This window comes from Dryobates pubescens, chromosome 9, assembly GCF_014839835.1.
Source record: "Dryobates pubescens isolate bDryPub1 chromosome 9, bDryPub1.pri, whole genome shotgun sequence".
Lineage (NCBI taxonomy): Eukaryota > Metazoa > Chordata > Aves > Piciformes > Picidae > Dryobates > Dryobates pubescens.
The window spans coordinates 8,170,757-8,188,547 of record NC_071620.1 but is presented as its reverse complement, the minus strand read 5'-3'; the positions used below and the strand labels follow the sequence as shown (position 1 = coordinate 8,188,547).

Genomic DNA, 17,791 nt, shown 5'->3' with positions numbered 1-17,791 from the left:
TTAGACTAGTTTTCATTGCTCAGACTAATAATACATGGAAATTGTGCAGTGAAGGCAAAAGTAGCACAAACCCACTGTACCGGAACAAACCTGACAAGGAATGCAAAAAACCCCAAACCAAACACCTTTCTTTTATTAAATGTTTGTGTGCCCATGCCAGACCTCCCAGTAACAAGCAGGAGGATTAATAAAATTGACAAGAGATTTGATTCACTAGCAAGTATAGAAACTTCTGTGATGACTTGCATGACTTAAGTGTTAAAAACATCAGTTATACCCTGCATATAGTTGTCAAATTCTGTATTAAACAGCTTTTTTATGTGTCTCAGAGCCAGCTAATTAAAACCTGGTTTTCTATGGACATGTGTCCTAGGCTTCTACAGACGCATACACAAACATGTATCCTAGCTCCTACTTCATATCCTTCTGGGCTTCAGCCCCTTCTGTGTGTTTTCTCCACTTTCTTCCTGCTGCTTTTTTAACTCTCTTCTCACAGTATCACAGTACCACTAAGGTTGGAAGAGACCTTGAGGATCATCGAGTCCAACCTGTCACCACAGACCTCATGACTAGACCATGGCACCAACTCAATGCAGTGAATCCCTTTTCCATCAACAGCAGCTGGACAAAGGGCACCACATATCACAGCTAGCCAAAGTTCTCTGGCTCATGTCACAGGCTCTCCTTCTGACCTTCTGGGTCTCTCTCCCCAGCAGCTCATTTTCACAGACATGTATAGAAGCTAATAGTCTTGGGGAAATTTTTTGTGAAAAATTGCTTGCAACAGGCTGCTGGTCAGAAATTATTAGGATAAATTGACAATGCAGTCACATCAGCCTTGTTGCAGAAGGAAAACAAAGGCTGAAAACATTGCTGATTATCTTGAACACCCAGAGTATTTCTGGGTATTCAGAGATGGGATCGTGAATACCTATGGATTGTTGGGATAACAAAACACCACAATCAACCAATGAAATCTCAGGGTGCACTCTTTAATAATCAACTACACAAGCTAGAGAAGCAAAAGAATTTTCCCTTTCTAACACATGGACTTGCCCTATATTACTATCTACTAAGTGAGTAATGCATCATACTTCAGATACCTATAATTTTCTTAGAAAACTTTCCAACATGAGATGATGAATCCAAAACAAGGTTTCTCTGCTTTGAATGTCATTGTGGTCTAATCACTGGATTACCCATTTCAGTTACTTGCCTAGAAGATACTACATTACATTAAATATGTAGAAAAACAGAATATTCCAAGGAAGCACTAACATTTAGAAAGAATAGAATAGAATAGAATAGAATAGAATAGAATAGAATAGAATAGACTAGACCAGACCAGGTTGGAAGAGACCTTTGAGATCATCGAGTCCAACCTATCACCCAACACCATCTAATCAATTAAACCATGGCACCAAGCACTCCATCCAGTCTCTTCCTAAACACCTCCAGGGATGGTGACTCCACCACCTCCCTGGGCAGCCCATTCCAATGGCAAATCACTCTTTCTATGAAGAACTTCTTCCTAACATCCAGCCTAAACCTCCGCTGGTGCAGCTTGAGACTGTGTCCTCTTGTTCTGGTGCTGGTTGCCTGGGAGAAGAGACCAGGCCCCACCTGGCTACAACCTCCCTTCAGGTAGTTGTAGAGAGCAATAAGGTCTGCCTTGAGCCTCCTCTTCTGCAGTCTAAGCAACCCCAGCTCCCTCAGCCTCTCCTCATAGGGCTTGTACTCCAAACCCCTCCCCAGCTTTGTTGCCCTTCTCTGGACACCTTCCAGCAACTCAACATCCTTCCTAAACTGAGGGGCCCAGAACTGGAGACAGGACTCAAGGTGTGGCCTAACCAGTGCTGAGTTTTGTCTCTGGCAAAAGCTTATTTACAGAGTTAAAGAAAATTCTAAACAAAGCAGGCTGTAAGAGAATGCAAATGAAACTATGGAAGAAAAAGACAAATCTCAAAAATGGAGAAAAAGTTCCAGAAATCAAGATATGACCAGTTTGGTCAAGACACTCATCCTGGTTAAATGTTTATGTTAATATGGCAACTGGGAAAAGTGAGACATGACAACGGGAAAGAGGAGAAACAGCAATCTATATAAATTTGATGTTTTCACTAATGTAAGATATTCATATGGAGAGGTAAATAGTGACTGAATATCTTGAAATATTGCAGAACATCTGTGTTTGGCACTATCAGGATACTGGCAGGAGTACTTCAGTGTATGAAATAAAAATATGTCACTGGTCTTTCACAATACATTGTAGGGACTATCAATAATTCTTCCTCACTCTGTTTAATTGCCTTGAATTTGTATTGAAAGGGAACAAGAATACGATGACTCTGGAAGAATTTTACATGGAAATGTACCCCCTGTGGCACAGCAATTGCCCAGTATTATATCTTCATGCCTTTACCACTCACTGTCAGATGTACAGAATACTATTGGTACTTTTTAACCAAAATACCAAAGGTTTAAATGTATTCCACACCACAGACCAGAGATCAAAGCCTCCAGGCCATGCTCAGACTGCCACTCAACAAAGCAGGGATTGCTGGCACATAGGCTTTTGATATGAGAAGCTAAGGAATGGGTGCTTGTATATCTCCTACATAAGAATGCGTATTTAGAAAACAGTCTGCAGGTTTCATCACCCAGCATACCTCAGTCAAAGTCCTTCAGGGTGACATAAGTGTTTGCAAAATAAAACAACTTGCTCTTTCCACATTACATTACCAAAAAAGTCATTAATTTTATTGAAGTAAGAGATAATTAAGTCAGCCGGCATTTCAAGGCAGCCAATTGAGAACTGAATCGCCCTTCCTGTTGCTGGTTGTAAGTAATAACAAAATTGTCAAGATAGGGGACAAAAAGTACCCTCTGTGTAAACATGGTACAGAAATATAGCAAGTCACCTTCAGCCTGAGACTCTCCTCAATTTCAGACAGCTTTCCCTATTTGACATTGTCGCAGGCAGTCAGTGACCTAAATTAACCGCTCAAGTCAAAACCTCAATATCATTATCAACAACATACTGTAAGAAGAGCAGATACTGAAGCTGCCTTGCAAAAAATTACTTTTCCCCACTCTCATCACTACTATAATGCTGCCTCAGTAGCAAATGCAACATGAAAATTTCTGACAGATTTGCACTTTTTGCCTTTTATCTCGTGGTTTGGGTTTTTTGAGACTTTTTAACATAGAGAATGGGGTAGAGGTAGAGAAGACAAATTCTCCCAAACAGAGGAAAAGGAGTCACCCAGAAAGTTGGAATTACAAGTTAAAAGCCTTTCAGAAAAAGTTTTGCAGGCAACCAGCTTCATGTTGTCTTTGCCAATAAAAGGAATTTCTCAGTTATTAAATTCTGCTATTCTTTTTCACCCCCACTCCTCCCAGCACTATCACTGGCATCCTGCATTTTTCTTGCATGGAAGACAGTCATCTCTTTGCTCAAGTACATGACACCTGTGTAAATCAAATCAAACATTCCTGCTAGGGTTAACAGCTCTCTTTTTGTGACTGCCTGAACAAGGACAAAGTGATGGAGTCAGACATTCAAATCCTCTATTCGGTAATGCAATGTCAGATTTGTTTTTTCTATATGCTGTTTTCACTCTTCTTAACTGCAATATAAAGCAACTTCACCATGAGCACAAGTTTCTATAACTATGTGAATTTTCTATGATTCCTTGAGGTGAAGTTTAATTTTTTTGAGGAAGAAGACTTGTATTTTATCAGGCTGAATACTATTGCTACACTTACAAGAACCACAGATTTCTATCCCTTCTGTTCGAGTTATAGTCTTTATCAAAAATGCTCATGACAGTGGATCCTGAGGAGCAGAAGGATTTGTACACTCTGTTTTCCCACCACCTTATACATGGAACAGCTGTCAATTTGGAGGTACATATATTGCTATCACTGTATGACATAGCACCCTCCAGTGCTGCTATACCATCCGCTAGGCCTCATCACACTTCCCAGCCACGCTGTCACTTGTGTTTTTTCTTCATTCAGTCAATGAATGCACAAAAACCCGACACAAAGTGGAGTTATGCCATGTAGTATTCATCTAGTGCCTGCAGAACTCTTGAGCTCAAGTATCAGAGAATCCCATATTATTTATGATATCAGTACATTGTTTAAGACTTAGTCACAACTGTAGTGCTTAAATACATGAGAATAGACACTGTCTAGTAGTAATGCTTCATATCATCGTATAAGTTAATTCATATATTGACCAATTCAGGCATTTAAAAGTAAACAGAACATTTCTAATTGCCCCTCCTTACTGACTGAGCAGCTTCATGAACAAATTGATTTTCAGACCTCAGCAGGCAGAACTTGACGGCAAACGAAAAGGACTTAACGGAGGGAAATCAACTCTTTAAAACATCTTACACCATCTGGAAGTTCCACAAGACAAATTGCAAAACAAACAAACAAACCAACCCAAAACAAGAAACCAAAGCTCAAAAGCTCCAGCCACATACTTCACTGAAGGCCATGGACTGCCTAGTTTTTAAGAGAAAGTGTTGAAAGACAGTTTCAAGTTTTTGGTTGCTTTCTCCATTCTCCCCAAAGATACACTATTGTTTTGTTTCTGTAGTAGGACTGATGTTTTTCACACCAGAAAAAAAATCCTGAAGCATAAGAAAAAAATAATATCTGATATGACAGGCATTGCAAACACTGTCAATGAACTACTTGAATTATCCTCCTAAGATTTTCCCATTTGTAATCTGATTATCATCTTCTTCACAAACTTGATTATGTCTCATTTGTTCATTCTGCACTCATCTCAGTGAGCCTTCCAGGTGGAAAGGAGCAGTCTGTAACTGAGACCTCATGTAATTGCTATCTATTCTTATATATAACAATATGATTATTTAATAGGAAGCCAGGATATTTCCTGATCTGAAAAGCAAAACTGGCTGGCTGCCTTGCATCAACAGTCATCAATCCAAAGATCACTGGACAGGTGATTGAAAAACCGTTAATAAAATCATGCTGTTATCATCTGCATTTTAAAGACTGGTATTAATAAATACTGATTCCTCAGCAGAGGGAACCTTTCCACAAGCTTGACCTTTGAGAAAGTCAGAAAGAAAAACAGCTGACTCACAAATGTGCTTTGTGAGTCAAATACTGACATACATATCCAGTTGCTACTTACAATTTATGCAACTCCAACACTTTTAAAGTCAACAGAAATTATTCCATTATGGTTGAGTAATGACCAAGTAAAAACCCCAACACATCATAATTCAAGGCCTGATGAGTTGTTTCCTCTAACTTTGCATAAATTGCAGATTTTCTCACCTATCATGACTAACTCTTTCATTAAAGTTGCTTTCTGTGATACAATCATTTTATTTAATTAATCTAACGACTGCCCCATACTCACAAGCACACAATGCCAAGCCTTAAAATCAACTGATATATGGAATTAACTGTTGTTCTTTACATACAAATTCATTGACCTTCAAAACTGGGATATGGTAATTAGACAAAATGTTAAATCTGAAAAGCATGAAACACTACATTTCTAAATTAAAAAGATGATACAAAGATAGTCAGCATTCAAATGTATTCCATTCAATGCCTTACCTGAACCAAATTCCATCCCTTTAGAGATTCAGCGATGATAGAAGTAACTGTTGCACATACACCGCCAAAAACCATCAGATGATTAGGTCCGTATTTTATTGCATCATAGAAGGCTTTGAGTCCTTTTGCATTGTCACACTAGGGGGAAAAAAAAAAAGAAAAAAAAAGGCAATATTCAATACCACAATTTGTAGCATAAGTGCACCTCTTCCTACATTGTTCAAAACCCCTCGTGTTTTTCTTCCAAGACAAAGCCACAACATCTGTATTTTTTATACCGCCACGTGATAAAGAATAAAAAAGCCCTAACAAAGTGTGGATGACTGAAAGCTTTTCTACATTCAGAGCTACCATTTCCCAAAGCAATATTCGGTGTGTAACACCAGGTGCCATCAGGACATCCATAGTCAGAGGAAACTTTGACACTCCTCATGGTCTCCCTAAGGAAAGTTCTGTCTCTAAGGAAAACTCCTATGATAACTTCTCCTTACGGTCCAGTCTTAGTATTCTGTGCAAAAATACATAGTAGAGAGCCTGCTATTTATAGAGACAACATAAAGTCTTCAAAAATAGCAAAATAATCACAGAAACATTCAGGTTGAAAAAGACCCTCGGGATCACCAAGTCCAACCAATAACCCTACTCTACAAGGTTCACCCCTAAACCATATCCTCAAGCATCACATCTAAATGACCTTTAAACGCATCCAGGCTTAGTGACTCAAGCACCTCCCTGGGCAGCCCATTCCAATGCCAGACCACTCTTTCCATGACAATTTTTTTTCCTAATGTCCAGTCTAATATTAAAGTGCTAAGAATTAATTGTTCTGCTCTCATAGCTCACCTTCCCTTCAGCAGAAGACTGGAATATTCTGTGGTCACTTCTAACCTGACTTGTTCTCACCTCCTCTGATAATAAGTTTGCTCATTATGGTATTACCATAAACCATCACCAGGACTGAAAACTAGGAAAACAAATTGGTGATGCTAGTCAGCATTGAAAAAAACATGTATCAGTCCCTGAATAGAGTAGTATCAATCATGCATAATAACATAAATAATCATTACTTAATTCCAGAACTTCCAGCAAATGAATTTTGTACATGAAATTAAGAACTAGATTCCAAACCACACTGAAAGGTAGAAACGCCAACAGACTATCATGTCAGCTTGCAACTGCTTCACTAGCAGCCACTTTTTTATCTCACTTTTTGAAACAAAATCTTCTACACTTTTTTGCTTCCTTTACAAAGTTGTCTTCAAATATAGTCTTTACTAAAACTATCATACACCAGCCTCCAATATTTCATTATGACAATTCAATGAAACAGTTCACTTACTATCAGCATCCAAGCAGATATTATATTGCATTCTGTGGCAAGAATAAAGATCTTGACCAAGGAGCTTATATTAATCTCTTTACTGAATTAATATGGTAAAAGAAAGAAATATTCTGCTTGCATTCTATCTACAAGAACAGAATTATTGCTCCCACTTATTTAAACAAATACAGATGTTTACTCTGCAGACTTCTTTCACATTGTAAATTGCATAATATAGAACATTATTTTTGTAGTTATTATAGGAAACAAACAAACCAACACCCCACCCCCCCAAAAAAAAACACGACCCAAAACATTCAGTATGGTAAAGGCTTTCTTGTCAGTTTGACAGATTGGTTGCCAGCTCATATTGTGAAGGAATTAAGATTGTGATTACTGGAACAAGCAGCATCCTCCATTCTTACTTCTCCACCCTCTAATTAAAGACTAGTTTATTCCACGTGCAACTAGAAGGCTCAGTTATTTCTTTACTTTTATAAGCTGTCAAGGACACTGGAACTCTAAATATCTGAACTTCACTGACATTTAGCCAAGTGTTTGTCCTCATCCATTTCATTTAAAGTTGCAGGAGGAGAGATTATTGGGTTTTCATAACAACCTAAAGCATACACACACACACACACACACATTGTTTTTCATTATGTTACATGTTTTAAATGTATCACTAAGTAACAGCTCACAGGATCACCGGACGTTAAGGGTTGGAAGGGACCTCCAAAGATCATCGGGTCTAACCCCCCTGCCCCAGCAGGACCATAGAATCTATCTCAGGTGACACAGGAATGCATCCAGATGGGTCTTGAAAGTCTCCAGAAGAGACTTCACAACCTCTCTGGGGAGCCTGTTCCAGTGCTCCATGACCCTCACAGTAAAGAAGTTCCTCCTTATGCTGAGGTGGAACCTCCTGCACTGTGGAGGAGGTTCCATTACCCCTTACAAGTCATATGAAATAGGGAGGATGTTGATAGAAAATAACAGTAAGAAGCTGTAGCCCATGAAGGGCTACATACATAATAATTTATGGAGAAATATGTCTGAAAGAAATAAGTCTGTTGTTTGAAGTATTTAGCATGAAGTCAAATTCATGCTAAAACTCACCCTTACATCACAAAACACTGATGCATTAACTGCCTCCAAATTGTTACTCACTGCAGTAATGGGATGCAGTTCTGGATCCCAGTTGATCAATTCACCAGGAGATCCAGAACTGCTATTATAATAATTTTATTTTCTTTATTTACTCAGTCTTCTCATGTTTATGAAGATACTTGCATGACAACAGCCCTTTTCCAATCAGACAGTGATTCTCTTGGGAAGGTATGCTGAAAGCTTTTTTCCTCTCTCCCAACGTGAAAGGTTTACACTGCTGAGATATATTGCTGTTCATTCCAAGGTACATACAACAACAGGTGGGCTACTCTTCCACTATGATTCAGTTAAAATGTTACCATTCTTTCATCTTCATACTTTCTTCTTGACTAGTCTCATCTCTCTCCCTTTTAGGCCACCACAAATACTTACAGGACTCAGTCTGCTCCTTGAGCAAAGCTGCTAAAAGAGTCCAAAGAAAAAGATAGAGAACAATACTGGGTCTGGTCACAACTGGTCAGAAACAATAGGAAAAAAAAGAGAAAGATGGGAGAGAGCAGACTTTCACATTTGTTTAATGTCACATTTCATAGCATGTACTGTGCATAACATTCTTCCCTGCAAGCAACAGAAGAGTCTGTCAGATGTATTAAAAAAATAAACATTCACATAAAAGCTAGATTCCTCTGAAGCCAGACAGACAAGCAGTTAGAAAAGGTTTCTTCCTGCCTATAATCTCAGGAACATATCCTCAGTAAGCTCGTGAAGCTCTTTTAACAACTTGACTTTTTCAGAGATCGTGGAAGGCCACCACTGCTGCTCATGATCTTTTATTGCCAAACTACATATATAACCCAAAAAGTGGGCAGTTTTGAAAGACAAGCACAGACAACACTGAAATTCCCACCGTATAACCAGCAAATGAGTTCTGGAACTGTTCTGGCCAAGTGACTACAACTAGGTCCAGAAGCAACCTTGCACAGAATTTAGTAACAGTCCAACAAAAGACTGCATAAGAACCAAAATCCACATAAAAAAGCAGAGTCTAGAAAGTTCTGGACATTTGTGGATGAAAAGAAGCTGACTGGCTTATTAACTGGAGCATGACTAACAGCAACAAAGGGGAAAGAATCCCTCATAAAAAGTCACAAACTTAAATGATGAAAAATATCACCCAAAGGAGCTAGTGCTACCATTGCTAGATAGTTTCACTTTTTCATTGTCAGCATCTCCATTTTGCTGAGCCAAACCACAGCTGTATATATAAAAACAGACAGCCATGCTGTGCTGCTCATCTTGAGTGCACTGAAGCACCGAGGATGGCTGCAACACCTTTCATTGAAGAAATGGATTTGTACCGTAAGTGGAATTTCAAATACATGTGATTTGGTGCATGCTACCAAATTTCTTCAGAGAAAGTGGCTGAAAACTTCTCACCTCAAACACATCAATTGCTGTGCTAGCCTCAGTCAAAAGCCAGTAATAAGCCCTAAATAAATAACAAGCGTACATATAAATGAAATAAATGCATTAAATGGGTCTCTCAACACACTGACTTGGTACAGATTATATGGACAATATTCAAGGAGGAAGATCAGCAAATTACCAAGCAAACATTTGAGAAGAGTCATACCTGTCACTAAGAACAACACTGATTAATATCACACCTAACAAAGCCACGCTTTCCATTTCTAAGGAAACAGAATCACCTATATTAATTCAGAAAAATTGACAAATGAACTGTTTGGGGACTGAAGTGTTAACCTTCCTGAATCCTCCTCAGAGGAGAGGCTGGCCACTAAAACTATTGATCCTCCACTGAAAAAAGGATCTGCATGCACAGGGAGGAAGCACTGCCTGAAGCACAAGGGGTGCACAAGGACAAGAAATGTTTCTAAAGACAACAGCACATCAGATGAGTACACAAACAAGACCTTCCCTACCATACCCAAAGGCCCGCTGCAGTTGAGAGGAAGGACATCCCATGTGAAGGACACACATCACTGAAGTCAAGAGATGCAGCAGAACTCGTGAGGGTTGTGGGCTGCCAGGAAGGCTGTCTGGCAGACAGTGAGAAAGAGATCAGGGTGTGTACTCAAACCCTCAGGGCCATAAGCATAACAGAGCTCAAATCCTTAGTGCACAGAATGGAAACGCATGGGTCTGGTACATAACGCTTTGCTTACTCCTATAGCACTGACAGGTTTGAGTACTTGCAGGACTAGCAAAAGAGGAGATACCTATAATTTAACTGATTTGGTTAGCTTCACATAGTGATTAGAACTATTGGGAACCGATGCACTGGTCAGATGCATGATTGTATTTAGATTTCTAGCTGCTGGATAGCTACTCCCAACCGTTTCTCAGCTATATTCTGGTATGATTCTCCTTATCTGAGCAAAAATAAACCTGAGGAACAGTTTTCATATCTATTGAGCTACTGACTACTGAGGTTAGACATCCTTCATGATGAGAAGGAATAACCAAGAGCTGCCATCTGCATAATGAAATATCAAGTCTTTCAAGGGATGAGAGCTTTCAACAGCACTCTGCACTGAACACCACTGGAAAAAGAAGCAAGTGCTCATAAATATATGATGAGACTTCCAAGATCAGGGAAAACAGAGGTACAAAGCCTTATTCATATCCTCCAAAAAAAACTTGCTCAAGAACTCTGCGTTAGACTGCCAACTTGAAAGGAGCTAAGATGAGAAGCACCAAAATTTATTTTCACTTGACCTTCATTCATTTGTTTAAAGTCATCACACAATGCAAAGGTCTCAGCAAAGAACATATGGACAACTTCTCAGAGCTACAACAAAGGTTAATCAAGTTACATCCTCTGCCTGATTTTATGGGCAGGGCATGCATCTCCTAAAGTATCCTCTCTGTTTCCAAGTATCTGTAACTTAATTTCTGGCTTTGAAAGAACCTCTCTTTTTGCATTTAATTGCTGGAACTGGAGTTTCTTCCTATGGATTTGTACTACTGCTCCTGAACCACCACTCTGACAACCATATCTGCTGACAACAAAATTGTCCATTGAAAGAAAAAGCACTTCTTTTCATTCATTCTAAACTTCATGCCATGCAAACATGGTGTTCCTTGCCAGGGAATAAGTGTTGAAGTTCACAAACACAGGAAAAGAAATGGGACTAGCTCACAGACCAAAATCAATTCAAAACTTATTAATAGAGAGACAGTGATTTTCTCAGGAAACTTCTGAATCCCAGATCACTGGGCATTAGGACAGTGTTGTAGGAAGTAGGATTAAGTGTTTGCCCTGTCCTTCTTATCAACTGTTCAGGACAATGCTGAACACCAAGTCTGGTCTGAGCCACCATAGCCACTCACATGTTCTAAGTTTGAAAACCAAAACCGAAAGCAACCCCCTTCTACCAACTACATCAAAGCCATTCCCAAACTGTGGGCTCTTCTGCATGTGTTTTCCTCTATCATCTTCTAACTACTAGCAAACACATTTCATTTTGGATGATGAGTGGACACAGCAGAGGAGGCCCTAATCTATTCAGTGAAATACTTCCCAGTAAACTAACACTCTTACCTTGACACCTCGTGACACACTTTGAGACTTTACCTAGCAACTTCTTTAACTGATCCTGCCTGCTGTACAGGGAATAGTCCAATGTACTATCAATAAGGTACTGGTGCTTGGCATCCCATTTAACAGCTTATATTCTGCCTCAGGTGCCACCTGCCTCTTAAGTCACTGACTCCACAGCAAGGGTGACACCACTGGCTCTTCTGTCACCTCATTTCCTAAATGATTGTTTAAATACCTCACAAAGGCTCAGCTTTTTGCTCAACATAATTTTGATTATTTTGGTTCACTACTTAGGAACAGCATCCACCCAGCAAGATAAACAAAATTTTCCCATCTCTCCTTACAAGGCAAGTATATATACTTTCTCCAGTTTCTTTTTCTTTTATCCTTTTGTTCTTTGGTTTTGTTTTGCTTGTTTGTGGGGTTTGTGTGTTTTGGGGTTTTTTCCACAGGATCACAGGATGTTAGGGGTTGGAAGGGAACCTATCATAGATCACACAGGAATGCATCCAGATGGGTCTTGAAAGTCTCCAGAGAAGGAAACTCCACAACCCTTCTGGGGATCCTGTTCCAGTGCTCTGTGACCCTTACAGTGAAGAAGTTCCTCCTCACGTTGAGGTGGAACCTCCCGTGCTGTAGTTTATAAGCCATTGCCCCTTGTCCTATCACAGGGTGCAACTGAAAAGAGCCTGTCTCCTCCCTCTTGACCCCCATCCCTCAGATATTTACAAACATTTATTAAATCCCCTCTCAGTCTTCTCCAGACTAAAAAGCCCCAGGGCTCTAAGCCTCTCCTCACAGGGCATGTGCTCCAGTCCCTTAATCATCCCTGTAGCCCTCCGCTGGACTCTCTTGAGTTCTTCTTGACTCCCTGTCCCTTTTGAACTGGGAAGCAATATTCTAGGTAGGGCCTCACCAGGGCAGAGAAAAGAGGGAGGAGAACCTGCCTTGGTCTGCTGGACACACTCCTCTTCATGCACCCCAGGATCCCATTGGCCTTCTCGGCCACAAGGTCACATTGCTGTCCCATGGATAACTTGTTATTCACCAGGACTCCCAGGTCCTTTTCCACAGGGCTGCTCTCTAGCAGATCACCTCCTAATCTGTAGTGGTGCAGTTTATTATTCCTTCCCACATGTAGGACTCTGCACTTATCCTTGTTGAATCTCATTAGGTTCCTCTTTGCCCAGCCCTCCAGTTTCCAGTTAAACGACTTATAGTTCCTGTCTTGTTACTATTTCTTTGAGTACACAACATTTACACAGGATGATTCCAATTTTAAAACTCCAATATGAAATGGAGTTGGAGTGTAACAAACAGCTAAATCCTGTGTAACCAAAACTGACTCTGTCCAAGTTTCCATCATGACTGACTAGGCAGTAAGAGCAAAGGTCAAACTATATTTCTCTTTTCATAGTAAATTTGCATTCAGCTTGGAAGTTGAAGTCTTTTCCATAAGTGTTACACAGACAGAAGTTCAGGATATAACCAAGAAACATTTTGTATATTTGTGATATGAAGACCACTCTCTTACAGTAACATAGCTGTATTGAGTTTACATGACAAGGTTTTGGTAGCAGGGGTGCAAGGGTGGCTTCTGTGAGAAGATACCAGATGCTGAGCCATATAGAATACATAGAATAAACCAGGTTGGAAGAGACCTTCAAGATCATCGCGTCCAACCCATCAACCAATCCAACACCACCCAAACAACTAACCCATGGCACCAAGCACCCCATCAAGTCTTCTCCTGAAAACCTCCAATGATGGTGACTCCACCACCTCCCCAGGCAGCCCATTCCAATGGGCAATCACTCTTTCTGTATAGAACTTTTTCCTAACATCTAGCCTGAACCTCCCCTGGAGCAGCCTGAGACAGTTTCAGCCAGCTCCAAAATGGACCTGCCACTGACCAAAGCTGGCAGCGACACTGAGGGAACCTCTGTGCTAACACATTTAAGGAAAGGTATAAACACACTGCACAGCAGCTGTGAAAGAGGAATGAGAAAAACAGGAAAACCAAAGTGTGAGAAACAGCCCTGCAGACACCAAGGTCAGTGAAGGAGAGGGAGGAGCTGCTTCTGGCACTGGAGCAGAGACTTCCCTGAAGTCCATGGTGATCCCCTTGAAGCTCATGGATGATCATGGTGGAACAGATGTTCACACCGTAGCCTGTGGAGGACTCCACACCTGAATAATTTTGGATAAGGTTCACTGTATTCTTTTTTTCCTGGCTGTACCACTGATCAAATGTAGGAGTTCTGGGGCTCCACAGCAATGAAATCCATAATTCAGGTAACACTGGTCAGGATGTCTGTAAGATGGTGAAGATGAGTTCAAAACAGAAATAGAAAGCTAATATTTGGGCCTTAGAGATATCCTATTGTGCAATATGAGCAATCAGTCAGATCCCACAGTACAAGTTACTGAGTTCTGATGGATTATTCTGCAGCTGCAACCATCATCTGAACCAGAATCAAACTGGTGTTGATTCAAATATTTCTGGACCAGACAGATTTTATAATATCCATGCTCTATTTGCTCACCCACAATATACACTCCATTTTATTTAATTCATTCACTTCTTCATCAATCCAATAACATTACACGAGACAGTGTTGCAAACATTCTCTAATTAGCAGCATTAAAATGGATGAACATCCACAGACACAATTTCATCTTGAACTAGAACTTTTTTTCCAAGTATCTTTAAAATGTATTTTGATATTCACAGTTGCAGAGCATAAATATGTAAAAAGCAAAACTGAGTCTTACTACTTCAGTAATGTAATAGACATTAAAAATGTACTTAAGTACAGGTGGGTGGTAAAATACTGGAGCAGGGTGCCCAGAGATATAGTAGATGTCCCATCCCTGGCAATATTGAAGATCACACTGGATAGGGTTCTGAGCAGCCTGATGTAGTTGAAGATGTTCCTATTCACTGCAGGACAAGTTTAGACTAGATCCCTTCCAACCCAAAGCATTCTATGATTCCATGATACTGTATAGTTTTCTCTGACATCCAAGTGCTCAAGCACTTACCAGGCATTTTGGTATATTCAGTATTAACTGGGAGATCAATGCCTTGCTCACTTCCAGTTCTTCCATTCTGCATAACCTATACTGCTCCATTGCTATTACATTTTATGGAAATAAGAACAACTATGGAAAAGTACAAAAGTCAAGAGGAATAATGCAGGAAAAACAATATATGCAAAGATGTTGTGGTGGGTTGAAACTACCCCCCAACTAATTGGGAGAATTACCCCCCAGAATAAAATTGCCAGACTAGCTCAGTTAGAGATGGAAGCAAATGAAGCTATATTTACAAGCCAACTAGAAGCTAGAAATATGAAATTCAATTAATATGCACAAAATATACAATATATGTACCATATATATATATTTACAACATAGAATAGAATAGACCAGACCAGGTTGGAAGAGACCTTCAAGATCATCGTGTCCAACCTATCACCCAACCCACCTAATCAACTAAACCATGGAACCAAGCATCCTGTCAAGTCTCCTCCTGAACACCTTCAATGATGGTGACGCCACCACCTCCCCGGGCAGCCCATTCCAATGGGCAATCACTCTCTCTGTGTAGAACTTCTTCCTATATCCAGCCTAAACCTCCCCTGGCACACCCTGAGACTGTGTCCTCTTGTTCTGGTGCTGGTTGCCTGGGAGAAGAGACCAACCTCTGCCTGTCTACAACCACCCTTCAGGTAGTTGTAGAGAGCAATAAGGTCTCCCGAGTCAACTCCTCTCCAGGCTAAGCAACCCCAGCTCCCTCAGCCTCTCCTCATAGGGCTTGTATTCCAAACCCCTCACCAACTTTGTTACCCTTCTCTGGACATGTTCCAGCAAGTCAACATCCTTCCTAAACTGAGGGTCCCAGAACTGGACACAGTACTCAAGGTGTATAAACAACACAGAAACTCCTCAGACCCCCCTGGATGGATCCAAGGGACCTGTTCACCTCTTCTTCCACTCCCCTCTCTCCTTCCCATTCCCTCACACAGTAGTCAAAAGAGAGGCACCCCTGGCAAGGCCATGAAAGAGAGAGAGGGGCAAGTTGCATGCAAAAGTAACAGAAGAAAAGAGAGCAAGAACTGTTTATGCCTCTGCTCTATATGCCATTAGCAATTCAATGAATCACGTAGACCTTATCATTACTTTCCTTTTACATCCAATGGTAATTTCTTTTACTTCTGTGCAGTCAGGGACTGGGCTCAAGTTCCCCCTTGAAACTGTAACACACATTTAGAAAACAAATATCTCCTATTATTGGGTCAGTCTTTCCCAGATTTTCTAATTTTTACAAGAGAATTGCTACATTATAATGACTTCTAATGATTAAAAAAAAAAAAGCATATTATTCAACAAATCAGGAAAATATTTGCACCTTTATTTGCATCAAAAGTCTTTGTATAATTCTCTAGCACATCAGTTGTGTTTTTGTGGTAAGTAACCACAAAAGGTGCTAATATTTTCAGACACTTGAGCCCCAAGATCACGATCAGTTAAATTTATTGCTGCAAAAGACTTACTATTTTGTTGCCTCTCATTTCAAGAGCATAACATGTGCTGTAGTAGATGTACAAGGCATTTGCCAGTTGCAGCTCAAGTACAAAATGAAGAGCTAAGTGAGATAATTTTGGCACGCTGAACACAGAGTCACTAATGTCAATTGTTCAGTTTTGTACTTGCCTCATCTTTTTCTTCCCTTCATTCATTACCATTTATTATTACACTACCATAAATATCCTATGTTTTCACAGTCACACTGACTATTTCGGTTAGATTTCCTTTCATTCCAGCCCCTGAGCTTTTTAGAATATAGGGAAGTAGCCACAAAAGTGAAAAGACGTGTCATTTGAGATAAGAAAGGCTTCTTCAAGTACATCAGCAGGAAAAGAAACACCAGGCAAAATCTGGTCCCACTGCTGAATGAGACGGGTTCCCTGATGACAGAGGACACAGAGAAAGCAAAGCTACTGAATGCCTTCTTTACTTTAGCATTTATGTCTAAGACTTGCCCTTGGGAATTCCAGTTCCTGGAGGTGAGAGCAAAAGGTTGAAGGAAGACAAATTCTCCTGTGGTCCAGGAGGATCAGGTTAGAGATGACTTGGACAATCTGGATACCCACAAATCCATAGGCCCTGATGGAATGCACCCATGAATGTTGAGGAGGTGGTCAGGATTATTGCTAAGCCATTCTCCATCATCTCTCAAGAGACATGGAGAAAAGCAGAGGTGCTTGACTACTGGAAACTAAGACAGTGTCAGTCCAGTCTTCAAAAAGCATAAGGAGGAGGACCCAGGAAGCCACAGACTGGTCAACCTCACTCCCGTTCCTCCCAAAGGTGATGGAACAGCTCATGCTGGAGGTCATCTCTAAGCACATGGAGGAAAAGATTATCACAAGTAGTCAGAGTGGATTTATGAAAGGGAAATCATGCTTGACCAGTGTGATAGCCTTCTATGATGATGTGGCTAGCTGGGTAGAAGAAGGGAGAGTGGTGGAAGTTGTCTACTTCTTCAATAAGGCTTTTGACACTGTCACATAAATCCTCATGAGTAAGCTTAGGAAGTGTGGACTGGATGAATGGACAGTGAGGTGGACTGAGAACTGCCTGAATGACAGAGCTCAGAGGGTTGTGATCAGCAATGCAGGGTCTAGTTTGAGGCCTGCAGCTAGCATTATTCCCCAGGGTTCAGGGTTAGGTCCAGTCTTGTTCAGCATATTTATCAACAACCTGGCTAAAGGAACAGAGTGCAATCTCAGCAAGTTTGATGATGGTACAGAACTGGAAGGAGTGGCTGGCACACCAGCAGGCTGTGCTGCCATTCAGTGAAATCTGGGCAGGCAGGAGAACTGGGCAAGAGTTCAACAAGGACAAGTGCAAAGTCCTGTACCTGGGAAGGACTAACCCCATGCACCAGCACTCTTTAGGGGCTGACCTGCTAGAAAGCAGCTATGCAGAGAAGGAGCTGGGAGTGCTGGTGGACAACTTCACTGTCATCCAGCAACGTGCTCTCATGGCCAAGAAAGGCAACAGTATTCTGAGGTGCATTAAGAAAAGTGTGGCCAGAAGGTTGAGGGAGGTTCTCCTCACACTCTGCTCTGCTGAGACCACATCTGGAGTACTGAATCCAGTTCTGGGCT

At 40.7% G+C, this 17,791-nt stretch overlaps 1 protein-coding gene across 1 annotated transcript in view; it reads right to left on the bottom strand.

Moving 5' to 3' along the window:
* Positions 1-17,791, bottom strand: part of GABBR2 (gamma-aminobutyric acid type B receptor subunit 2) — a 569,051-nt gene that overhangs the window by 441,793 nt on the left and 109,467 nt on the right. The window contains exon 2 of the mRNA XM_054164335.1: positions 5,617-5,754. Within this exon, the coding sequence (XP_054020310.1) occupies positions 5,617-5,754 (138 nt within the window). The remainder of the gene's footprint in view (positions 1-5,616; positions 5,755-17,791) is intronic.